Source organism: Hesperophylax consimilis, chromosome 6 (genome assembly GCF_061612785.1).
Source record: "Hesperophylax consimilis isolate HC1 chromosome 6, BYU_Hcon_1.0, whole genome shotgun sequence".
Taxonomy (NCBI): Eukaryota; Metazoa; Arthropoda; class Insecta; order Trichoptera; family Limnephilidae; genus Hesperophylax; species Hesperophylax consimilis.
Genome location: NC_142841.1, coordinates 27,368,102 through 27,394,497, shown reverse-complemented (window position 1 = coordinate 27,394,497; position 26,396 = coordinate 27,368,102). Strand labels below are relative to the sequence as shown.

The following is a 26,396-nucleotide window of genomic DNA, read 5'->3' as shown; positions in this document are numbered from 1 at the left end:
ACAAAATTCTGGTATTTTATATCTGAAGATAAATATCCGAATCTAAGGCAAATCGCCCTTCAGTTGACGGCAATGTTTGGGTCAACTTACTTGTGCGAGTCTGCATTTTCTGAAATGAAGATAATTATGTCAAAATACCGCAGTCGACTAACTGACGAACATACGTCATCGTGCTTGCGATTAGCACTCGGTAATTACGTACCATCGTATGAAAAGTATGCTGAGGACATGCAGTGCCACGCTTCAACATCCAAAGTCATTATTTAGTTCAGTTTAGAAACAAGAACTCGTTTATTTTTTGTAAGAACCAATAAACTTGCAATTTTGAATAATTATAAGTTTTTTTATTGACTTTTTAGTGCAGACCTCCACCTACCTTGACTAAAAAAATGCATATTGCGAACTAATTTCTATCGTTCCTCCAAATTCTATGTGGATTCGTGGCCATGCAATTGTGCAATGTCCCTATATATACACTTATACCTGCGCCACGATACACCCTACCTACATAGACGACAATCCTGCATCACACATACTTGCAGTCTCTCAGAGTCGATCGATCGGAATCTAATAATATTGAGGTAGATCGCCAGCAGTTCAAGTTTGAGCACCCCTGCTATACACCAATGAAAAACTTTGAAAGTTTATTCCATACATTTTCATTGGTGGATATAGCTAGGCAAACACATGAAGTCACAATATTTCGGTTCAAATTTTCGATCGGAGTTATACATCCCTGCTAGTATCCAAATTATGTACATACCATAGATATCCAAATTAATAGACTTGCCCTAACATGAAATCTATAAAATCAACCGAATATTATTGATTACAGTGATCACCTACCTAGGTGTCTATTGATTTTCACAAGGGGCGTCAAAATTTTACTCGCACCAGGCGCCGAGATGAATCAGAGCCAGCCCTGACCAGGTGGGTTTGAGAATGCTTTGAATAAACTATGACATCAGTCATGCATTGACAACCGAAGAGCACACATTGAAATAACCAGACCATGCGCAGAAAAGCATTGTTTGCTAAAGTGAGGCAACGGTTTGCAGCGCAGTCCATTGTGGAACTTTACTTTGCAGGTATTGGAATGATCGTAAAAACTGTTAAAAAAAAACTAAATCTTCTTCAAATCGGGTTGCATAGCAGTTTCGAACTAAATGGTGTAACAAAATATTAAATTTTGGAAACAAGCCAAAACTTTTGCTTACCCGATTTGGGATATGTAGTTAAGTATTTTACAAAGCCAGCAATTTGTGCGCCATTGTAGAAAGGACTAGCAATTCGTAAGCAGATTTTATATTCGAGGACCGAAGGTTATAAAGATTATAATGCAAGTTGCCTGCATAATGTCAGATTTATTGACAAATCACCGAATGTGGGTGACTCCTGCTCAGCGCAAGTTGTTTTGTTCCCCTTTCTCTGATTGGGTCTTGTATTAATTTGAATGTCTATGATATATACATACATTATACCTCTTGCAAATGTATATTACTTTTATTGATGTTGGATTGGAGGTGTACGACTTGACATTTGATTAAAAAAAATCGATAATATTGAATAGAAGCAATGGAGGGAAGACGCTTGCAGTAATTCTGGAGAGGTCATATGTACATTGCGGATGATCATCCTCTTCCTTCTCACACTCGTCTTGTATGAAAAAGACAGAAGAATGACGTCACACACAACCTCTCCCTGGGAATACTATACTGGATGCGTGCATTTCAATTTCCAAGATGAATGTAACACGTGTAAATTTATTAAACCAATATAAACACAAGGTGTAAAAGTACAAAACATTACATAAAAAAAAATATGCCGCATGATTTATTTTCGCCAAATACATGAATACAATGTTCTTTAAATGCGATGAACTTGTCCGGCGGCCGGTGAAACGGTGCGGAGTCAATTGATCAGCAGAAGGAAAACGTCACTGAGTTGTGATGGTGGTAGCGGCAGTGGACATGACGTGGTGGAGGGTCAAATCAATTGACAGTGTCATTTTATTGTACAAAGTTACAGGATTGTCTCATTCACTATTCCGCCATCTCCACGTCCTCTCCGGCCCCGGTCTTGTCACTGGTGGACTTTGTCTTCTTTTTCTTCTTCTTGTTGGACTTTCTACTGGCCGCCGATAAGACAGACTGGAAAAAAGAAACCCGTTATTAAAAGTGATAAAAAAACATCTTGTTTTTTTTAATGTCAAGTCTACAAATTTAATAATAAACACACTGCCTAGAATGGTTAAAAAGTCTTTTATCTAATACTAGCTGATGTGTACCTACGATAACGTTATAATGTGCCGGATAACGTTAGGAGGTAGACATATATCATCGCTGACTTTTCTTAAGGCCTTTTTAAGATATACAATTCCGTAGTACATTATTTTGATGTATCTCATAAGGTTTAGCCAGCGTTAGCAATGTAAAAAAAAAAAAAAATAGTTCTACTTGATTACAAAACATTGACTTTTCTACACTTTCTTTAAATATAATACAGGGTTTTCCAATAAGAGGTGTTATTTTGAATAGCCCGCTATTTCGGTAGATGTTACTTTTGAAGCTGTCATTTTTTGACATTTGACAAATACAAACTACGCCATTAATAAAAATGAAACGATACAAGCTTCAACAACGCATTGAAATTATTAAAATTCACTTGAGTGAATCAAATGCAAATCATCTTGAGTGATGAGGCCCATTTCCACCTAGGTGGCTTCGTCAACAAGCAAAATTGTCGCATCTGGGGCTCGGAAAACCCAAGAGTTATTGTTGAAAAGCCTCTCTATCCTCAACGTGTGACTGTTTGGTGCGGTTTATGGTCCGGCGAAGTCATTGGACCTTACTTTTTCGAAAATGAGGCTGGAGCAACAGTTACGGTGAATGGATTGCGCTATCGAGAGATGATTAATGATTTTTTATGGCCGGAATTGGATGGTAGTGATCTGGCCAACGTTTACTTTCAACAAGACGGCGCTAAGTGCCACACAAGCAACGAAGCCATTGATCTTTTATGATTGAATATCAAAATAACACCTCTTATTGGAAAACCCTGTATATATGTTGACCGGGTATGTCATCAAAATGACAATTTAACACACCTCCAAAAAGTGATATAAAGTCATGAAAAGTGATGAAACAAAAACTAGGTTAAATAGGTTACATAGGCAACTATTAAACCTAGTTTTTGTTTCATCACTTTTAATCTCTCACTCTATTTCATTTTGATGAAATATCATGGAACCGACTTTATTATTAATTTTTTAGTTGGGGATGAGTGATGCTCGTTGTGTGGATTCTATGGACCCAAGCTATAGATTAATTGTAGTGAAATTCATACTATTGCAGGCTGTAGAAAGAGTCTTGAATTCCTAGTGTTAAAGAAAACTGTAACAAAAGCAAAATGATGATCTCACCAGGACATCGGGATCCGTGACAGAGTGCTCCGACTCGCAGGACTCCACATCAAACGGAAGGCCGGTGATCCTGAGAGCCCCGGACGGCATGAGCAGCACCGTGAACTTGAAGTGCGCCACAAGCTCGCCGGGCTTCTCGTACAGCACCTGGAAGGGCTCGATGAGTTTGTGGTTGATGCACTCCACCACTCCCATCCGCGCCTTTGTCTCCTCCGTGAAGCTGCGCAGGTTGAAGGGCATTGTGCCGTGCTTGTGTTTGACCTGAAACGATAGCCAACAAATATACACTTAATTCTGTTGCTAAACAGGGGATACATTACACAGAACTGTAAATATATATATAAAAATACATAGCATAACTAATGTGTAGAAAAATGGAAGATTGTTTCTATAGTACAAAAATCACTCCAGGATGTCAAAAATCACCCCAGGATGTCAAAAATCACATTCTTGTTTATTCCTATTGTCGAGTAGTTTATACGCACAGGAGTGGGAATAATCTAGGATTCTAATAAGAATAGATATTACCATTACACTTTGTTGAACGTGTTTTTTTAAACCGTTTAAAAACCGAATTAAATATACATATTACAATTAAATCAGGTAGATGAGTTGATAATTGTATTAATCCGCACGGAGCCAGCAGAATTATGGCATTCCCAATCAAATTGAGGTACGCTGTGAGGCTGAAAGAAGTGGTGAAGGGAAGGAGAGGAAGTTTAAGAGAGACCAAGCTATTCAGATCTGGTCATTAAACACGGCTGAGCCATTTCAAGCACTTTATTTCACTGGGGTGATACTGAGAGTATTTACCACTCTGGTAGGTATACATTCCAAACACAAGTAAAAAAAAAAAAAAAGCATCAACACAAGTCTTCATACAAGTCTACAAATTTATCTGTACAGTCGGGGAGTTAGTTAGGGGGTGCTAGTTCAATCCTCTTTTGGCCGCTGGCACATTGTAGGTATGTCAAGAGTTTGTGGGATTGAAGGCCTGTGATTATGAAGAGATCAATTATTGTTATTTACCTCAATGTAGAACATTCTCGAGGTCTTCAATTTTAGTTGGTAGGATTCATCAGTCTTCTTGTAAATTGTGATTCTCTTATCCGACTCACGGCCCTGGAAATAAAAATATTTAAATATTATTAAAAATTTAAGGTTCCATCAAAAAAGACTTAAACTGAAGAGATAACATAAATAAATGCACTTATGTAATAAGTTTCATAAATTTAACTTTCTTAAGACTTACCAAAAATACTAATGAAATTTAGACTATATTCAACTTAGACAAAATGGTTTGACTTTTTGAAAACGTTTTAGTTTTCCAGAGCAAAAAGGAAGCAATCTTCAAAAGTCTTAAAATCTCAAAGAATCTGGGAGGTAATATATCAATTGATACATATCAATATAAAGTCAAACTACGTATTTATAAATATGTATGTACATAATGTTGATATTCTTTCTTTGAGCAGGTGGTGTTAGCATAAGTAGCAAACATTATATTTATCTGTTTAAAATACAGAATCAAATATGTACGTAACTATTATATACAATAATTGCACTTGGATACTGGTTTATTTTAATGGCATTAAATATTGAATAAATAATCATGATGTTGGGTAAGAATTTATTCATTAATTACCTGTCCTTCTCCTGTTGAGACGAGGACATCCATGGCGTAGACGTCATGCAGTTCAAAGGTGAACTTCTCGTGCTCCTTTCTCTGAGCGTCCGTGGGATTCTGGATGATGGTCTTCTCGCCGTCGATCTTGTTCTGCTTCAGCTGGTGGGAGAGCATGCCCTCCACGGCCTTGCACTTGTAGGCCAGGGCCACTTTGTTCACTGTGTCGGTGACTGCGTACGTCTGGAATACATTAATAATCCCATTACTCGGATGCCTTCCTTTATGTAAAACATTTACTGGTTCCCATCTAGAAGTTGTGGGTTTGGTTCCTCTGTCAGCCAAGTCATCCACCATTGCACAAGCTACATCTTTCGCTTATAATGATAAGGAGATTTCAAAATATTATCAGATTATTCATAACCCATGAATGTTTGTTCTTTAAAACCCAGCGTGAATGAGGTGAGAAATTGTTACACCCGTTATGAGGCGGGTAGGAGATACCTGAAACTTTGATGCCAAATTTTTGATACTATAATTGCGCATTAAGTATTTTTTTAAACTTGAGATATTAATAACATTATCCATTCAACAAGATGAGTATGTATATAAAATACTATGTTTAAGATTGAAAATTTCTATTCATCTAATTTAGGTCATTTTCAAAAGTACACTGCCAAGACATACAACAGTATTAAAAAATATGATTGCGCTCTATTGTATTGTGCTATTGTATTGTTTGTGAAGCAAATTTGTTTTTAATTTGAAGTTATCTCAAGTGTTAAAATAATAAGGTCACAAATTCAACGCTGATTTTTGATATGAACCGTTTTTTTAACAAAATTTCAAGAATGATGGAATAAAAACTTAATATAGCAAAGAGAACAACAATAATTATTGCAGTGCTGTTTCAGCACAAATTATTATTTACCCGTCATCAAAAACCCAGCCCAGAAAGGTAAAAACTCACTAAGGTTTGCAGAGCAACCATTGTGGGACTTTTCTGCGCAGGGTCTCCGGTTTTTGTAGATTTCGTACCGTTACCGAGCCAGTGGGAAGATAGGCTTAAAGTCATAAAATGCAGATAAGTTGTTTATTTAACCTTTTCAGCGCAATCTATTCCATCAAGCGGTACATTTTGACAGTATGTATGTGCATTAGTGAAACTTCATGGATCAAATACAGGGCCGGCCCTGAGCCAAACAGAGCCTAGCGCCAAGTAAAAAAACCTCGAGGGCACAAGGTCACTATCAGCACCTTGGCTTCTTGACGAGTCAGCGCCCAGAGCGGACTGCTCCAATTGCGCCTGCACAATACAGTATTGTATCGGTGATTCAATCCAATACCGTTTTTGTATGCCTCTCTTGAAAGAATTGTGTTTTCTTACGAACAATACTATTCACATTGCGTATGTACAGGAGCAAACAAATAATTCGTCTTAACATTGTATAGCAGAGCACACAAAAAGCATACTATGAACACGTAGATTAAACGAACGTCGAGTTTAACTTTATATACGCAGCTGTCATATAATATGCATCCATCATAAATTGTCAAAACATGCCGTGTGTTGAATAGGCTAACCAAGTAATCTTCTCACTGTTTCGTCACAGGGGTGGGCAGAGAGGATAATAGACCGCCACACAACTTCATTTAAATTCATAATTGAATAATTTGTATAGCACCATTTTTGTAAAAAATAACCCTAAGGTCGTTCATATATCATCTCATACATATTCTTCTGTTATTCTGACTATTGATATGACTCGACTCAAGTATTTGATTCACTCGTGCAATGTCTTCCTCGGATAAAACCGACATCTATATTCTTTGTAAAGGTGCACATTTCAATAAATCTTGTTTTATTAACGTACCTCATTTCCTGGCTTCAGCAGTCTCAAGGCGGCCTCACTGGCCAAGTGAGCGGCAAGGAGGACATCGGCCTGTCTGCCCGTGATCTTCTTCTTCTCCCCCTCGGGAGTGAGTCCGCCCACCACCACGGTGTGAGCCACCACGGCGATGAAGCCGTCTATGTGTGCACCCAAGTCTCTGCAAAAACCATGCAACAAGTTATTTATAGCTTTGGATGGTGTTCATACTCAACTATGCTGTGTGCTATAGCTGTACGCAAGATCTATGTATTTTGGAGAAGAGTCAAAATACGCTGTAATAAAATAAGAACCTCTTGTCCTTTTTGAAATACAATTTATTGTACGATAATAAAAGGTCACTCGATGCGATTTCGAATGTGAAATTTGTCGATATCGAAAAAAACTCATTTTTAAGCAAGAAAATACTGTAGTAAGATTGTTGCTTCATAGAAAACGTTTTTCAAAATGGTGAAATGCCCAGACTAACCAATGATGTTGTCTCTTACAATTGAATTTGTTATTTACAAATGTATCGTTTGGGCTTGCTGAGGATAGAACATTTTAAATTCTTGGAAAATATCGGATTCGGTACACCGTCAAAATGTTGATTTTGGCGGCTGACCGATAAATGTGTAATGTCACGGTACATACAGTGACTGACACAGTAGTACTGCTGCACTTCCAAATTAATTATTAATTGTGTTGTGTGACATCATGAGACATTATTGTGTTGTGTGACATCGTGAGACATTATTGTGTTGTGTGACATCATGAGACATTATTGTGTTGTGTGACATCATGAGACATTATTGTGTTGTGTGACATCATGAGACATTATTGTACACATTTTGCCCAGGTTCACCTTGAAATCTCATAATATGGAGATTTCGAAAAATAAATTTTACAGTAGTTATAACTCTGTAAATATAATACATTGTCATCAAAATAATTAAGAGATAACCCTCATTTAGAATAACTTTCTTAATAAAAAAATAATTAACGACTATGGGGAATCAATAACTAGGTCAGGGAATATTCCCAGGTGCACATCAGTACTCACACAGGACCTCATTCTTGGGTTACTATTATATAGTGCTAATATATTAACGTATTTTTATTCAACTTGAATCATTTGCCTAATCAATAAAATTGTGCAATATTTTTTAAGATTGTGAAATATCGGATAATAACATTACATGCTTGCAAATAATAAAACGAGAATCCAAAATAAAATGTATTAAGCCCCTATAAAAAAAAGTTTATAAAGGGGGAGGTTTGTGCAAAATTACAAAATAGTATAAATTTTTTTAAATACTCACACTTTAGCTAGATCTCCTTCTTTCAATATGTAATCTGCTTCACTGGGGATAGGTGAAAAGTGGCAGATACAATTATTAACAGATACGCAAGTAGGGAATGCAATTCCCTTCTTCATTTCTTTCTCTTTTTTGAAGACATTGGATGTTTCTTCTGTAATTAAACCATCTCCATACTCGCAAATTTCCCTCACTGAAGCATCGACTACGCATTTTTCTAATACTAGCTTCAAAACCCCTGAAATAAATTTAAAAATTAGCATTTTTAATCAAGCAAACATTACTTAATTAATCGGCGAAGAGGTTGATACAAACATAACATTATTTAGCCAAGTTACGAACTTGGTGCCTTGTAAATGTTTTGACAGGTTTATCGCTAGGGACCTATTATTATATAAATTCGGGAATTTCATTGTGTAGAACGACAGAATCGATGCCAAACTCATTTACCGCCTAATCCCGCCACTAATTTCTACATCAGAACTGTACCGATGCTAGTTTATTTATATCAATTGAATCATTATAATGTTTTAGCCATGTGTAAACTATTTTAAACATCGTAATGATCATATATATTTGCATTTATATAAATCGGCATTGTGAATGCCCACATGGCAGGAGCAGCGCATACCCATATGGGGTTAACGGAAGCATCGAACAAAAAACACAACAAAGGTGAATGAAGGGTACGCCGGGTGGCATGTGATTATTCGTAACTTACGATTAACCATGTCGCCAGCCATTTTATACTTGGTAACCACCAAGGGCTCGGCGGTGGTTTTTTCCACATCTTTTTCGTCAGCCATATCTGCAGCACAAGATTACCAAACTTTGAAGTTATCACGTGACGTCTCGGAAATGATGGCGGATACCGCCTTGCTCGTAATAATGACCAACCTAAAAATTTTACAATAACAATAAAAAGACGCCAACACTTTTTTTGAGATTTGGAATCACATAAATAACGAATGATCTATGGTGAATTCCTCCATAGACGAGATCAATTTCTGATAAAAAGACAAATGACCAGTCTTGCGACCTAGTTACGTCTGTGGTCTTGAAAAATTAATTGACTTTTTTGCGGCAATTTCAAATACATATATATATAAATATTTTTTAGTGAGTGAGTATGTACTACATAGAGTAATATATTATCTTTGCAAAATTACTGCAAAACTAAAAATAAAGAATATTAAAAGAATGTAAACAATTAATTTGTGTTGTATAGCGCCCTTCATGGCAGCCGGACGCGTTAGACGCTTTGTGTTTTTTTTTTGTATTTTCAAAGGAAATAAGGCAACATCCCTTTGAAATTATTTTTTAAATCAATCAATCAACATTTTAACTAAAATAAAAATAAAATTAACAACCAGTCATTAGAACTTTATATCCCTTTGCAACCGGCAAAATTTTTTAAAATTTGATGGGCCACATTGTTAAAGCTCTTAGTTATGATCTCATAGGGCTGGGCGACTTACTGGTTGAAACATGGGCGCTTGAAAGTACCCTAAATAAGCAGCTCCCGCACGTTCAATCGACACCGGTTCCGTTCACAAAAACAAATTTATTTTCTGTCTTCAAACACAAACTCACTCTCGTGTGAAGCCGGTTGTAAAGGGATAATATGTGATTTGAGTGCAGTGTGTTAAAAGTGAATATTCAGAAATTTTGCTCAAAAATATTCGACAGTCGAAATGAACGTCAATCGGTAAATGCACCCCAGATGTTTTTAACGGAATTCTCGTAAACACTGAAGGCCCTAGAAAGTGTTTTGCTAAGCCCAGGGTAATTTATTATCCCGACCGTTGCTTTTTATTGCGGGCAGAATGCACCACTTCAACAATCACCAGGAACAGGATTACATGGAGATGAATGATGGACAAGTGCTGCCAGGGTCTCTTATCTATGTGAGGTGTCAGCACTTCATTAGCAGCAGACACATACCTGGACAGATGACGAACCTCGTGCTGGCACTGTTGGTGGACGCGGTGGACTCTTTTGCTGCAGACTCGGCTACAGGCGCTATACAAATTGTCCAGTAAATAAATAATAAATTTTCAACTTTTCTATTGTCTGCTTCTTTTGGTACTGGTCGATTCCTTGCTCTTTCAGACTCGGCTACATTTATACCGCTCATTTGAAATACACAATTAAAATGATAATAATGTCGAAGACAACATCAACAACGACAAATCACAACAGCAGCCATCATGGAATACGATGCTAATGCTTCACCCATGTGACATCTTTCTAGCTTCTTGATTGGCTGTAGAGGATTTGACTGATATCGATAATAATGTAGCGTGGATTAACTATTTTTGATGTTATCGTACATTTTTTCTATAGATTTCGATTTTATTGGGCAGTTTTGATGGTAAAGTATGGTAGATATTTCAATAAAGAATAAATTGGCATTGTTAGTTAAATGTAATTTTTTATGGATTTGACCAATTTTGATAAAAATTGTCACAGATGTAAACATCACCAAGAATGCCTATGAAATAACTAATTATACAAAAAAAAGATTGAAAAATAAATATTCTTATAAAAATTACTGCCTTTTTTATTCCATTACATAATGAACATTGATAAATAATACAGATTAATGACTGATTTCAAGATAAAAAAAATAATTATACTAAGATGGAATTGAGTACATAATATTACACAAAAATATTTTATGTCATTTCAATTTCATTCTCCAAATTTTTATATTTAATTTTTAGGGTTAGGGTGTTGGGCGTGGTGACATCTGCAACCAGTATTTCTGACTCATCAGCAATTCCTAGTTCAAATAATGTTTTGTTTAAGTTGTCTCTTGTTCTTTCCTCAATGCTGGAAACAGTTGACATGTAGAGGGTTTTGTTTTTGCCATTGATGGATGTGGTGAGACCTGAAATTTTGATAAGAATTATTATTAAGATATGGCACAATCAGCAACTATTGTCCTATTGTTAAAAAAATGATAGAATGTGCATGACTTTAACTGTCGTGCACGGTAGCGGCCAATTTCATTTATTAAGTTTTGGGAAAACGACAGTTTACATTTAATCAGTTTGTACATAAGTGTTATTTAATAAAATAAAACAAATTATGGATTTCCTCCTTGTGACTTTAACTGAGACAGCATAATTTAAATTTGTGAGAAAGGAATATGAATTAAAAAAATTATACAAAACAAAAGATTATATAAAACAAAAAATTTACAAAACAATACATTTATAGCCATTGTGAAAGAATTAGAAAATATAAGATTCAATTGAAGAACTCCACTATAAATCGCAGAAATGGAGCTATGCCCTAACTAAATAGATGTATCTATTAATTTCCATTTTATAATTTATTATTTAAACATATTCATTATACACCTTGTAATGGACATCAGTCGGCTCTACGAGTTAACCAGGAAATGTTAAGATGTTCAATACAGAAAATTAACAAGTATAAATATTAGGAATCAAAATTTAGTTGCTAGTGTCAATTATGATAAAAGTAATAAATATACCTGGAGTTTTCATTTGATATTCATGTCCCTCGCACAGCATTTCAATGAATTCCTTCAGCTTCATTTTATGGGGGTCTTCTAGGTAAATTGTTTTGGGCACAGTGCTGCAGGCCAGACAATCTGATTTCTTTTCAGCTTCGTATGTGTATGTGTATATTCCATCCACATCATTGAAAACCATGTAATTGTTGAGATTCACACAGCAAGAGGTGGCCAGTTTGAAAATCTGTAAGAAAAAAGTGGAAATAATTTGGAAGTTATTTGGTGCATGCTAATTATAATTCGGATTATTGATACAGTACATTAATATTGGAATATGCAAATTGATGTGTTTGTATGAAAGAAAAATTCCACTTAAGAGGAAACCGGGTGGTTTTTTTTCCATACAAACGTATTCCTCATTTCCCTCTCTGGATTTTGACACTAGAGAAAATATTTTTTCTACAAAATATGAATATTGACCGCAAGCGTGTCGGTACGTTTTGATTTTTTTGATAAGTTACTTTTTATAGGAGTTATAACCCTTCAAAAATTGTTAAAATTGCCTTTTTTTAACGCCATCAACAAACGTTCAGTATACAAATAATACGATGTATTTTTAAAAAAAGCAAAACGTACAGACATAGAATGTTTTCTTCCAATACATTTGGTAAAAAAAATCTTGGAAATCGGTTCAGTTTTGGAGTAGAAAAATGAGGACTACAAAACCTCGATTTTGACAATTTTATTTAGGTATTATCAGGCTGAGGTGCATGTGTCCCTTTCTCTCAGTATTCGGGGGTGAGGGGGGGCGGAGAGGGTTTTGTTGAATACGTATACAGTCAACGAAGTGATGTGACATTCTCAATAATTATATCGACACACTAGTCCACTAGTGTTGTCATGTCCCGAGTTATCGATGTTTTTTTTAAAATTATTTTTCTGTTTGGTGACTTATCTTGAGTGTGCCAATACTTACCGAGCTTATTTACTAAAGTTATTGTGACAAATTTAATTTGTTTACGTCAAATAAATTAATGGAATAAATTTGAAAAAAAAACCTGTTACAGACAGACCCCGAGATGATTCCGTTCCGTATTGCCGAGTTGGATATGGAACACAAAAATTAATTAAAATATTTTTTGATAACTTTTGAAGGTTGTACTCAACATAATATTATCCCTTTATAGGACACTTTTTTTAAGATACAACTACCGAACCAAAAAAAAACTTTTATATTTGACTAAATATATTGTTCTAGATTTTTTTTCAAAAAAATTATATTTTACAAGAAAATGTGTGATAGTAAGTACATACACCACTGATCGTTTGATGGAATGCTGGTACAGCGTATGTTCAGTGGTATATGCATCTACCACATGTTGTTGAATCGATTATGTTATTATAATATCATATTACACAAATGAATATTGAAATCTATGTATAAGAGGCACCATATTGTTTATTGTGCTACATATTAGGTACATACACATAACTAGTTTAGTTTTTATTTAACTTTTTTAATACGTTATATTATTACAGAAAAATGCACTTTTGGGAATACCTCCTACATCACTTGACATTTTCAATCTTGTTCAATGATCTAATATTTTTTGTTTTTAAACGCTTTATTGTAAAAAAAAATACTGTTTAACATCTACACAATGAAATTAAAACAATTTATGGTCCAGACCTTTCCCTCGCCGGTAAATTTCTTGGTATGTGACCGTCAATTATTTCTGGTAAAAGGCATTGGTGGTAGAAATTTTCTAACAGTGGAACGATTTTTTGCCAGATTTCATCGTCCCTCTCAATTTTTTCATACAGCAAACCTTTTGGACTCCACACAACAAAATAACAATAATTACGTCGAGTAATATGTAACTGGCCTTGTACTTGGTAGAAGTAATTATGATTCCGTTTTAATGTTAAAGAATGGTATTCCAATTTACAGTAATCAATTATCTTTTGTGCAATTCCCTCTTCTGGTGACATATTTGCTATACTATAAGGGCATTTAATTTCAATTATAGAATCCTCACCGATAAGGCCATCCGGACTTGCCGCTAAAAAGTTTTTCGTTTTATCGATAAATAGCCCACAAGCGGATACCTGCAAACTTGTTTTTTTTGAAAATTGCTCTATTGCTAGGCTTTTATTTTCTTTTCCATAATTTGTGGCCATAGTTCCTTTGAATTGTGAGTAGAGTAAAGAGTTTAATACTCCCGTAACTGAAGTTTTTTGCCGAAGCTTGTATATTTTACCAAAGTTAGACGCCGTTATCCGCTTACGTCTTTCAATTGCCCACAGATTGTTATTGCTTTGGCCTACCGTATTCCGTTCGAGCTCTTCCTTATTCGTTGAAGATAATTCTTTGAGAAATTCCTCTTTTTTCGTTTCAAATATTTCAGGTGGCATATCTGGTTCTAATTCCAATTGACCATAATTTTCATCGGGCCCTGTAACTTTTTTTCTTTTTTCTGTCGTATTTTCATTATAATTTAGTTTTTTTTTTCGACACATTTGTGTATTCTCCTTCGAACGTCGTTTTCTCTCTATAAAGTGCTTCGTGTATTTGCCGGGACTGTGGCCTTGGATTTTCTTTTGTATTCTTGAATGGGTTGCCAATTCACTATTCCTCGAAGCTACTGCTCCAAAACATCTTGCTTGGTAAGATCCTCTTGTAGTAAAATTTACCCTTTTTCCACCTATAAATTTGGCGATAACGTTGTTGAATTGCTCCACAGTGTTATTTGTCACGTCAATAATAAGACTTTCTGCATTTGCTATTAGAGACAATAAGAATTGTTGGATATCATTCCATATTCCACAATCTCGAAGATCGCTTACTAAATTTGGATCATCAGTATACTTCTCGGGCTTGCAATAGTACGATGCACAATTTTTATGATCACCAAACATGATTTGCGGTATTTTTTATATCAATTTTCAAATTTTTTATTTTATCACTTTGTACTGTGTTTTCTTGCTCTTTCCTGTAATTTACTGCTCCAACTACAGCTCTTCTCATGCGTAAAACGTTTGCTTCAACCTTTTTCCTTATATGAACTGGTAGAAAGCCTTTAGTGTTGTTGGTTTTTTTCCAAGTGCTTTCATTTTGTTGCAAAAATTGCGTAGTATGTGATTTTCGCACTCTATTTTTTGTACTATAAGGTTAGGACCATATGGCATTTGTTGCATTATTTTTTTCATGATGCTGGAGTCGCCATCACCAACTAGTTTGTTAAATTTTAATCCATGCATTTCAATGCTTCTCGAGAACCCTTTTGCTATAATATGGGCTTCCATGGCATTAGCACTGTCACGCCAGTTTATGAAACACCTATGTGCTCAGAAGCAACTATGTGTAGTTTAGTAGCTCTAGCACATATGCAGCAGTATGAGTTTCGCACTCCCAGAAATAAAACCTTTCTAGTTCGTAGTCCAACTATGCACCCTGCGCCAGATGAGGAGCTAAATCCACTTTTGTACGACCTCTTTGCCCAGGAGCCATCTGCAACCACCATTACCAAAGGATAGCCACCCTCGTCTACGTCACCGTTTAAAATGGCTAGCCTTTTTTCTTCTTCACCAGCTGCGATCATTTCTTCTAAGGCACATTCTTCAATTGTCGGCGCTAAACATTGTTCTATGTTCGTGTAAGTCTTACAATCCATATTTGGCATATTTAAAACCCCACAAATTTCATTCCATTGTGAATACCCATTTCCTGTACACATCACTCCTTCGACGACAGCAGTATTTATAGACATTTTCCGTTTCGGGTCTTCGGAGTGTACGTATTCTATTTTCTTGCACATTTTGCACTCGAAAACATACTGGCTTAGAAGACCATTTCGTCGTTCCTTCACAAATTTTAAATCGGAAAATGTGCAGTTGGTGTGTTCGTGCTTTATATTTGATATCTCCTTTTTTATGTGTGCAGCAACCTGTATACACGCACCCACAAGTCTCATTTACTTGTGCGTGTGCAGAAGATGAGCTCGGAGCAGGCAGTCACATGTATATAACTACGCACAAGTCGCGATGTGACTGAGGTGATGAGCGAACAGCAGGCGCTCTAGTTGCGAGTTGCGACGTGACTTTTTTATGTGAATACCGCACAAGAGTCCGAACTGCTCCCGTCTGGAGCCAGTGAGACTGTGGATTCCCCAATTGGAGACTTAATTGGACTAGTATTACAAAACCCTGTAAGCTGATAGCTGATTTGGCCGTAACTAAGTCGCCGCGTGTATCATTATTTCTCCAGACAATTATTTTATATTATATTTAATTAATATTCTTTTTAATGAATATTATTTTTAATATTGTGAAACAACATAAATTAATTAAAATCAATTTACTTGCGCACGCCGTGATTTGAATCCGAGACCTCCGGACTCGAAGTCGAGAGCCTTACCCCTCAACCACGGAGGCAAAATAGATGTATCTACGTACATATTTGTAGTAAGTAATAATAATAAAGTTAAGTACAATACAATATTAAATAATGTAGACCTCGCTATTTTATTACGAATATGTACCTAGGCACCTACTTAATTTTGAGAATAAATGAATAACAGTAAATGAAATTATAAGAACTGATCGCGATAATATGACGCAAAGTCGCTATCGGGCGCGGCGCGACGATTCGTGCTTGCACCTGCAGCCACGCACACACACGCATTGGGGTTCACCAATACACCGATAGCGCTTTTGCTGTCCCCGCTGAGATGAACGAAATAGAAATAATTTTTACAAATACCTATCGTTAAAATTTCTCGGCGCTCCTGCGCGCCCTTAAGATTCGTTGAAAAAAGATTTGGAAGAGTGTAAATAAAATGGTCTCCGATAGTCTTAACTGCTTAATCGAAGCAACAAAAATTCTTGAACAGTGAGCTCTATCATCATGAGATTTGAAAAGCTATTTCATAAAACAATTCCAATTACTAAACATTTAGATTTGAGATCATTAACTTACTTCTGTAGTACAGGTAGCCGCTATGACAGCATTGGTGCTGGCTACAGCTGGGATAATATTCTTCACTACTCCTTGTGTCAGTCTGTAGGTCAGACCATGAATATTGAACTGGCTAGCTCTGTCCTGGGACTTCTCGTAGATCCAGTTTACATGCTGAGGATCGTCTCCGTCTATGGCTACGCCCCAGGGGTTTTCCTTCACCCATTGGATGACCTTGACGTATTCAATGCAGTGTTCCGGTAATCTGTTGGATTTATTAAATGCCCATAGAGCTTTTATGCACATAATACATGTCACACAATAATACGGTAAAAATATTAGTTAATTCAACATCAAAAAATAGTAGAAAATCAAATACCTAAATATCAGATACATTGAGAAATTATTATTTTTGATTAGAAAATAGATTTGCAAATAGAGTACATATCGTCATTGGTTGTGCAGTACTACGATTGTGACATGAAACGAATTGTTTACGAGAGAGAAAGCCTCCGACACACATGTGGTAATGTCCTTGGAAGAAGAAGAAGTGATACATATTGTGAAAAAAACTAACATTTTTAACAAGAAAATAATCTACACTTTCAAAAATCACATGACATATCGTCGCATTAATTCGTAGAATGCGTAACTCCCAAATATAAAATTTTACAGGAGGCACAAAAAACCTCGTAGTGAAAAAAAATGAAAGACGGCTTATTCTTTTTATTTATGTTTCGAACATATAATATATTTGGAAATTTATTTTCAATCATTAAACTTTTGTAAGTTAAGGCTTTCTATTTCAAATCGGAGTTAGGAAGTTTACTTAAAAACCGAGAATGGAGATACGCATTTTACAAAAGATACATACTTTTCTGCGAACAGTTTTATGAACAACCTAGCGGAAAATTTGGGAGAAAATTTTACATTTACAAAATAAAACACAACAATGTATGTGTATGTCGAGGCAGTCTATTTAGATGCATTTTAATGATTTTAATGATGCGGAAGGTTATCGTTAAAGGAGTGGTAATCCTTTTCTAATGTCTGTTTTAAGTCTTGTAAATGCTGGTACTTTTCCTTCCTTAAGGGATTAAATCTGACTCTCAAGTGAAATCTTCAAACTCTGGAGATCATTACAGATTCGGCGACGGTTTTGTGCTGGGTGAGATCTACACTGACCGGGAGTAGTCGTGTCAGAGATGATCGTTAAGTGACGCTTGGAGTTGATGAAGGAGATTGTAGAAGAATTTGATCTGACATTGTCGATTACCCTTGTTGTCCTGTAGAAATAAAACTGATGTACTTACTAGGGTTTGCAAGACCCGGGCAAAGAGTAGCCATGACAGGAAACGTTGTGAAAGAGACTCCTCAGAGTGTGAAGATAGGTGGGAGAGACTTGAAAGTGGAACTGGTGAGCAAACATGTGCTTTAAGCGTAGAAACTCTTCATGCTCAGCATCACTTTGGAGTAAAGTGAACGCTTCATCTTGCCCGGCTGGTCGATCCCGAGGCGAGAAGAAAGGACGTCGATAGATGCGTGCGTTCCTGCGTACAATGCAGGACAATTGACCCTCCACCATCATGCCATGAAGCGAGTAATCTTAATGTTGTGACAACCTGGAGTCGCTTGGCAGTTGATGTTACTCATTTCGGTAGGAAATGTTTACTCACATTTATCGATTGCGGTCCAAGTAGATTTGCCGTGTGGCGGGAAATCGAGTCAGATAATGCAGCTTCGATTATCAAACATTTGGAAGAAGTGTTTCGGGAAAGAGGCCCGCCCAAAGTAGTTCTCATGGACAATGGTACTGCATTTTGTTCCTACAGTGTTACAGATAAGTGTAAGAGATGGAATGTTCGTCAAAGATTTTGCGCGGCATACCGACCAGCTGGAAACGGTATAGTTGAACGACATCCAGAGGCGGCTCTAGGGATTCAGTCGTGGTAGGTCATTTGAAAAAAATGTGTGACTAATCTTTATTTGATATTGTGAAAAATGCCCATATATTATTAACTATATCAATTTGTTATAGAGTTTTAGAGTCGCGGACTCAAAATAAATATTATGTTAATATAATAAATTGGAAATAAATACACAATCCATGTACTTACGGCAAATTATTTTTAAGATATTAAGTTTTAATGTAGTTGTCCACAACATTAAAATAAATAAAATCAGTGTTTGATTCTATTTGACAATGATTTTTGACGTTTTTTGTTTTGTTTCATTCTAAATCGATAACATAAATAATTATTCTAATCCTTTCCCGAACTATGCAATTGAAAAACAACCATTGTTCCACACACTACAAGCGTGTAAAATGAAAAAACGACATTTGTTTATGTCACCATCTCTGTAAAACATATAATATTCACCGTGTTGTCTCCCCCACGGTCATGACCTAAGCGTCCCTAAACTTTCTTCGGAAGCTAATTTTTACTTCGACGAAAAATATAGTGCCATCTCGTTTATTCTATGGCGCGCGTAGGGACAGAAGATGCCAAATTGGACATTCTTTAAATTGACCCAGCGAATCGTGTGGACTTGTGAATGAAAGCTTCTATTAGAGACAACAGATGTCACTGCTAGTCACTCGCCGCCGCCGCTGTTTCGCGTTACATTTTAAATGTTTTGATGCACATAATTGATTATTATATTTATTATTGTTGTCTTATAATTTTGGGGGGTCAAACACCAATTGACCTAAGGGAAGAACCGCCACTGACGACATCATCAAACAATAAAGAGAACTGCAGCCAGAAGTGGAAGCGATCCCCTGCAGGCAGTGTTTCGGTACAATCTTTGGCTGCAAAAAGTCAGGATGATCGAGGTATTGCGCTGTCTAGTATAGTTCACACTTCACACTCGTGGAGACACCCTTCTGCGCAAGTGAATATAGAAGAGGAAGTATTGACTGAGCTCTAAGTGGGCGATCTTCTTGCGGTTAAACCAGTAGATGGGAGATGCACATCGTGCATGGAAGGGTGACAGGACTAACTTCTGTCAACAACATCGAAGTAGATGGCATACCAAGACATGTGCTTGACCCGCGGAAGATGCCTGACAGAGAACGGACTGTGTCTGAGGAGAGACGAGATGGAATTGCCGCACGTTCCACCGTAAATATTTTGGGTTTGTTTGAAGAGGACAGTGAAGAACCGGATCCGGATATGCATCAGGAGGAGATCCACTTGCAAAGAGATGGTGACCTTGAAGAAGAGATAATCACAGAACAAGGACCTATTAGGTATTTACGAAACCGCAGAGGCACATAAAACAAGGGAACTACGGCAAAGCGTCACACGGTGCAGAAGACGTCAGTTTAGACTACAGATACAAAACACTATTCGTGACTTCACAATTAAAATTAAGGTTATAAAATGTTCAAAATTGATTAATCAACTTATCTCAGTTAATTTCACGGTAAAACTATTACACCGTAAATAAATTTCCTCAGTCAAAAACACAACAAGCGTGCACGGCTCACCGGCCAATACTGAATTAAGGAGTTTCGAAGTATTCGCGAGTAAAAATAGCACCATGATTTTACGCAGTTTCCTAATTTGTGTTTATCTAAAAGGTTAATTTTTTTTTAAATTTTTGAGTTTTACTAGTCGATGCGGGACTAATTTTAACACCAGATGGAATTAAAAACGTATTTTCGAAAAATTTGGAGTTACGCAGTCTACGAATTAATGCGACGATATTCAAATGTTGACTGTATTCTGCAAAATTATTGATATTGACGCAATGCGCATTCAAGGGAAAACTCGTTGGTGTTAGTGTCGAAAAAGGAGTGCCTTTCTCTATGAATACAAATGTAGCAATCAATGCCATTTGCTGTTAATTAGTACAATTTTACAAACGAAAAAAAAAATGTTATGTTGATTTTCTTTCATGCAGTTGTGCATTGGAAAAATATGATTTTAATTTAACAATCCTGCAGCTTAGCCATTTTTAGTGAAAACTTGCTACGTTTGTAGTAAGATGGTAAATTATCAGTGTTTTTCCTACTGCCTACCCTGATTAAAACCTGTACACGCCACTGGATACATTGCAGTAACAATAAGTAAAAATGAAGTACCTCGGGGTGTTGGCAATGGTACACAGTGGATATGTAATCTGCGGTGGGTATAGATCGAGAGTGCACTCTATGCAGGCGCTCATTCCGGGCAGAATTACACGCGCATTCCCTTTGAATCCTTCAGTTCCACCATCAATTAGTGGGATTACACTGCTCTGATCTAAGGTACCTGGAAAGATTTTTTTTAGAAAATTTTTAGAAAATAGAATTTATACCTGCTAAGCTCCTGTAAGTAACTTGTTAATAGCTTAGTGATACAGTATAATATTTATTTATAACCATTTTTGTACAATTGGGAGAACATGGCACGAGATGGATTTTATATCTAAGGGTTAATGCTAGAACTGATTTAGGTACCAGAAAGTACTCTATAACTTCCCTTATTTGAATGCTATGAATACCTTTGTCAAGTGCTCTAGATTAAAGAAATTGTGGCCTGTCTAATGAAGGAGTTATTTTCACATTTTTTTATGCCAAGAAATTGATAAACAATGTTTAATTCTGAGCGATTAACAAATTTGATATAGGACTTCTAGTGTTAAGCCTTAGATATAATCTTCGCTGCTCTAAAGCAAGAAAGGGACGCTTAGATGGTTTGGGCATGTAGAGCGAATGAGCGAATAAAGGAGTGTAAGGAGAATATACAATGCAAATGTGAATGGTAGCAGAAGTCGGAGACGCCTGAGGAAGACATGGCACGACCAAGTGAATCAGGTACTTGAGTAGGGCCATGTCAAGAGTCAGAATAATAGAAGAGTATGTATGAGACGATGTATGAATGTGAATGAGGCAAGGAGTGTGTGCCAAGACCGAGTTGTTTGGCGGTCTGTCCTCTCTGCCTACCCCTGCGGCGTGATGGTTAGTTAGTTCTCTAAAGCATGATTTGTGGTTATAAGTGTAATCTGTCTTGTTCATATCACCGTTTGGGGAAGCCGTGCTGTCCCCATAGTTTAAGGAACATAAAAGTTTTGTGCATACACACAAAATATGTACATTAGGCTACGTTGCGCGTGCGCAAGTACTATAAAATAAAATATAGAATCTAGTACTATAAAATAGCGCAAAATAATGAACTGACAGGAATGTACTTTTTTTATCGATGGGGCACAGATGATATTTTTCTGAATTATTAAGGAACCGCCTCGGCTTAGAATGATATTAGAAAAACTGCCAAGAATAACAGTAAGTTGATACATCCCAACCTTAGTTTGCTTTAAAGGAAGATAAAGATTACCATCATCATTATAGTTGAGTAACGACACAAGCATGCCGTTGAGCCAGCGTCTTGCGATGATGGAGTCCAGCCCACAGGCCACCATGTGGAACTGGTGGTAGAAGGCTTCATCCTTCTCCTGGATCGGGCAGTGATGCGGAACAACATTGCATCCAGGAACTCTGAAAGAGCAACTTTACATTAGAATCCCTCAGTAAAATAACTAATGTATTTTACCTTCTTCATAAGTCGTTTCATTGATGTTAAGGATTGTGGGCCTCACTAAAATTTCCCTGATGAACTAGGCTCCCCTGCTCCCCGCGGTACTGAGCTGAATGGATAGCTGTGAACAACCATGTTTTGAATGTTTTCTCTCTTCGGCTTCTCTCGCTGACCACTTGACAACTTGCTTTGGATGCCTAGCTCTTTCAGAATATATATTTGTATTGGAATGCCAGGCTATGTTATCCTGAGCACTTACCGCCTGCAACACATCTTCGTCTATCCTAATATTATTACAACAATTAGTAAGCAACATTTTCAAAGAATAATTATGGAAATAAGTACTGCCGCTCTTTTATTAAAATACTACATATTACTAATCTATGGATTCCACAAACCTTCCATTTATAAAAGTGGCAGCACATTCAGCTTTTGACAACCCAATGTCTTTTTTCCTGAACAAGAACTGTCTATTCAAGTTTGACAACTCAATGGTGTCCATGTCAATCACGTGAATCTGCCGGAACCCCATCAAAGCCAGGTTCTTAAGTAGTTCACATCCCAGGCCACCTGCGCCGATTACCAAAACTTTACACGAAGACATGAGGAATTCTAGAATATCAGCCGAGGGCTCAAAATCGGGATGGCAAAATGGTCCTGATCTTTCAAGAACCTTTCGAATATTGAGCCATCTTTTTTGTAGGTGATCTGCAGGTTGAACTTCTTCGGAAGTCATTGTGTTCTGGAAAAAAAATAATCATCATTCTTTCTAAATGAAATATTTACATCCTTTCGCTATTGCTGCCGTAATGTAAGGTTTATAAAAATATTCCGATGTTGGCTATTTCTTAGTGAAGAGGTCAGCTGACACCACAAATATACTGACAAGTACTTTATAAATAGGCGAGTTAAAGCTATGTACTTATAAAGATATTTTAATAGAGGGAAATATTATAATACGAATATTATTAAAAGACAGTGAGGGTAAAATGGGAACACAAGCATTGTCAATGTAAGCAAAAATAATTTTACAAGTAAAGAATGTCTGGAAAATACTTACATATTTCGAAGGAAAATAACGCGCACAATATTTGTTTACAAATATAAAACTATAGATTAAGCTAACGAAAACACAATACTTTAACAATTCCGATTATAATGACAATCGAGTCCAATCCGAACAAGCCGGTTACCATAAATAAACCAATCCGGTTACCATAAATTGCCACAAATAACCACTCACCCTGTTACGTTCCTTGACAGTTCGATGCATAGAAAAAACAAGATACTTATTTATATTACATTATGGCAATATTGGCACAAAAAAGAGGAAATGCGGGTGAGTTTCATGGAAGAAATCTTCTAGATATTTTTAAAATTTTTGTTCAATCTCCGAAAGGTCTTCACCAATTGCTTTGAAATTTTGACACAGCGTTGCATTTTAATACGCGTGTGTTTTTCAATACCTATATTATATAAATGTAACCCGTGACAGGTAAAAATATGCTTTTTTGAACAACAGCGCCATCTTTTGGACATAAAAATAATACACTCGTTATTGTTTCTCTATCTGCACAGACAGAATGAGCCACAGCAATGCGTGGCGGTATACAGCTAGTTATAAAATAAACAAATAACATAACCTACAGAACAAGCAGAGGTTGCTACAAAACTACATTGGCTAGCAAATTTTATGGCAAATCGACGAAATATGACTCGAAAAGTTCTTGGCTAACAAAAGTATGGTTGAAATAATAAGCTCGTGACTGCTTGCTATGTATTTGAAAACCATTTGAAAGTGATACTTGGATTTCACCAAGATAGATGGTATATATATTTTTGTTGAATCTTTTAAATTCAATTATATGCGTGAGGATTCATTTTTGCCATTATGTTTACACTCTTCTTTATTGTATTAATTTTTAAGTGTTTACTCTGATACAAAATGCTTGTATTTTTTTTAAAGAAAAGCCCACTAGGGCGTGTAATAAATAAATAACTGTATCTAATACCTAGACATCTTTGCCCCTGCTCTGATTAGGGCATAATCGTTGGGATGGTTCTCTGACTTTTCGAAAAACATAAATATGTTGTTTTAAAAATAGGTCTCTTTAGCCTCGTGGTCCTCACCATCTCGATAATAATTCCAATAAGATTTTTTGACAGTAGGTGGGTACCGAGTCATATGGGAATAATCAATCTATAAGGTAATATTTTTCTATCTAGCATTACATAACAACGGCCATGTTGGGTGCCGCAAGTAGAGTTGGCTGCGGCCTTTTATCTGCAAAATCTGCTGCCGAGAAATTAGCAAATGAAGCAGGGAAGGTGATTGCTGCATTCTCCGTAAGCAGTAAGTGCAATTATGCTGCCGCCGCCACCGCCAAGGGCTCCCAAGGTAGAGTTGTCGCCGTAATCGGTGCCGTGGTAGACGTCCAGTTCGAAGACAACCTACCCCCGATCCTCAATGCCCTGGAGGTGGAGGGCCGCAAGCCCCGCCTGGTGCTCGAGGTGGCGCAACACTTGGGAGAGAACACCGTACGCACCATCGCTATGGACGGTACCGAGGGTCTGGTACGGGGACAACCTGTCAACGATTCAGGCTTCCCCATCCGCATACCCGTGGGAGCTGAGACCCTGGGCCGCATCATCAACGTGATCGGAGAACCCATCGACGAGAGAGGCCCCATCCCCACTGACAAGACCGCCGCCATCCACGCAGAGGCCCCCGAGTTCGTGGAGATGTCTGTACAGCAGGAGATTCTTGTGACTGGCATCAAGGTAGTGGATCTACTGGCTCCCTATGCCAAGGGAGGTAAGATTGGACTGTTCGGCGGCGCCGGAGTCGGCAAAACCGTACTCATCATGGAGCTCATCAACAACGTAGCCAAGGCTCATGGAGGCTACTCCGTATTTGCTGGAGTGGGTGAGCGCACCCGAGAGGGTAACGATCTGTACCACGAGATGATTGAGTCTGGTGTCATTTCTCTCAAGGACAAGACCTCCAAGGTAGCTCTGGTGTACGGCCAGATGAACGAACCCCCGGGCGCGCGTGCTCGTGTGGCCCTGACCGGCCTCACCGTGGCTGAGTACTTCCGTGATCAGGAAGGACAAGACGTACTGCTGTTCATCGACAACATCTTCCGTTTCACTCAGGCTGGTTCAGAGGTGTCTGCTCTGCTGGGTCGTATCCCCTCTGCTGTGGGCTACCAGCCTACCCTGGCCACCGATATGGGTACCATGCAGGAACGTATTACCACCACCAAGAAGGGCTCCATCACATCTGTGCAAGCCATCTACGTGCCAGCTGATGACTTGACAGATCCCGCTCCTGCCACCACCTTCGCTCACTTGGACGCCACCACTGTGTTGTCGAGAGCCATCGCCGAGTTGGGTATCTATCCCGCTGTGGATCCTCTGGATTCTACTTCCCGTATCATGGACCCCAACATCATCGGAGCTGAGCATTACAACATCGCTCGTGGTGTGCAGAAGATCCTGCAGGACTACAAGTCCCTCCAGGACATCATCGCCATCCTGGGTATGGACGAGTTGTCTGAGGAAGACAAGCTCACTGTGGCCCGCGCCCGTAAGATCCAGCGTTTCCTCAGCCAGCCCTTCCAGGTGGCCGAGGTGTTCACTGGACATGCCGGCAAGCTTGTGCCCTTGGAGGAGACCATCAAGGGATTCACCAAGATCCTCAACGGAGACCTCGACCACCTGCCCGAGGTGGCCTTCTACATGGTGGGCCCCATCGAGGAGGTCGCAGCCAAGGCTGAGACTCTGGCCAAGAACACATAAGTAGATGGCCAAGTCCACCTAGACGCCCAACCTAGGCGTGGCCTAATCTAACCTAGAAACCAGCTCTAGGCCCAACTTTACATACCTAGTGACCGACTCTAGGCCTGGCTGTGCTTGCGATCATCTTTAATCATGCCATTGTTATTATTATTAGTTCGAAAATATACTATAATATAAAATATGAATTCATTGTTTCATTCAAGACAATGCCATATGTAATTGCAAATTTTTTTCACTGATTGAGTTTATTACACCCTTAAAATTTTCGCCGCCTTGTCTTACCTATTAGTGGAAACGACCGGCTGTGTGCGTGTGCCTTGTAATCATCCCATTAAGCTCATGGAAATACAGAGGAAGGGTCAGAACAAAAATTTCATTTAATGCAGTAGTTCTG

At 37.6% G+C, this 26,396-nt stretch overlaps 2 protein-coding genes and 1 pseudogene across 2 annotated transcripts; 1 reads left to right on the top strand and 2 right to left on the bottom strand.

Moving 5' to 3' along the window:
* Positions 1 to 1,810: 1,810 nt before the first annotated feature.
* LOC149423164 (proliferation-associated protein 2G4) lies at positions 1,811 to 9,116 on the bottom strand. The gene is made up of 7 exons (XM_089632894.1): positions 8,954 to 9,116; positions 8,236 to 8,470; positions 6,920 to 7,094; positions 5,067 to 5,288; positions 4,451 to 4,543; positions 3,422 to 3,682; positions 1,811 to 2,150 (listed from the first exon to the last, which is right to left on the bottom strand). Exons 1-7 carry the CDS (start codon positions 9,036 to 9,038, stop codon positions 2,043 to 2,045), a joined length of 1,179 nt encoding a protein of 392 aa, XP_089489020.1. The 5' UTR covers positions 9,039 to 9,116; the 3' UTR covers positions 1,811 to 2,042.
* Positions 9,117 to 10,792: 1,676 nt separating this feature from the next.
* On the bottom strand, positions 10,793 to 23,401 carry Uba3 (Ubiquitin-like activating enzyme 3). Its single transcript, XM_089632893.1, has 7 exons — positions 23,262 to 23,401; positions 22,600 to 22,943; positions 22,001 to 22,161; positions 20,767 to 20,935; positions 16,698 to 16,941; positions 11,738 to 11,963; positions 10,793 to 11,125 (listed from the first exon to the last, which is right to left on the bottom strand). The coding sequence occupies exons 2-7, from the start codon at positions 22,935 to 22,937 to the stop codon at positions 10,911 to 10,913; spliced, it is 1,353 nt and encodes a 450-aa protein (XP_089489019.1). The 5' UTR covers positions 22,938 to 22,943; positions 23,262 to 23,401; the 3' UTR covers positions 10,793 to 10,910.
* Positions 23,402 to 24,365: 964 nt separating this feature from the next.
* On the top strand, positions 24,366 to 26,187 carry LOC149423162 (ATP synthase subunit beta, mitochondrial pseudogene; annotated as a pseudogene).
* The last annotated feature ends 209 nt before the right edge of the window (positions 26,188 to 26,396 follow it).

What these genes read in the sequence shown, in the direction of transcription:
- Uba3 (XM_089632893.1), bottom strand. Translation starts at nt 22,937, where the DNA reads ATGACTTCCGAAGAAGTTCAACCTGCAGATCACCTACAAAAAAGATGG. An exon ending in ACTCAACTATAATGATGATG is followed by an intron (nt 20,936 to 22,000) that starts GTAATCTTTATC and finishes AAATCTTTCCAG; the next exon opens with GTACCTTAGATCAGAGCAGT. An exon ending in CGGCTACCTGTACTACAGAA is followed by an intron (nt 11,964 to 16,697) that starts GTAAGTTAATGA and finishes TTTTTCTTACAG; the next exon opens with ATTTTCAAACTGGCCACCTC.
- LOC149423164 (XM_089632894.1), bottom strand. Translation starts at nt 9,038, where the DNA reads ATGGCTGACGAAAAAGATGTGGAAAAAACCACCGCCGAGCCCTTGGTG. An exon ending in TCTCAACAGGAGAAGGACAG is followed by an intron (nt 4,544 to 5,066) that starts GTAATTAATGAA and finishes TTTTATTTCCAG; the next exon opens with GGCCGTGAGTCGGATAAGAG. An exon ending in CGAGAATGTTCTACATTGAG is followed by an intron (nt 3,683 to 4,450) that starts GTAAATAACAAT and finishes CTATCGTTTCAG; the next exon opens with GTCAAACACAAGCACGGCAC.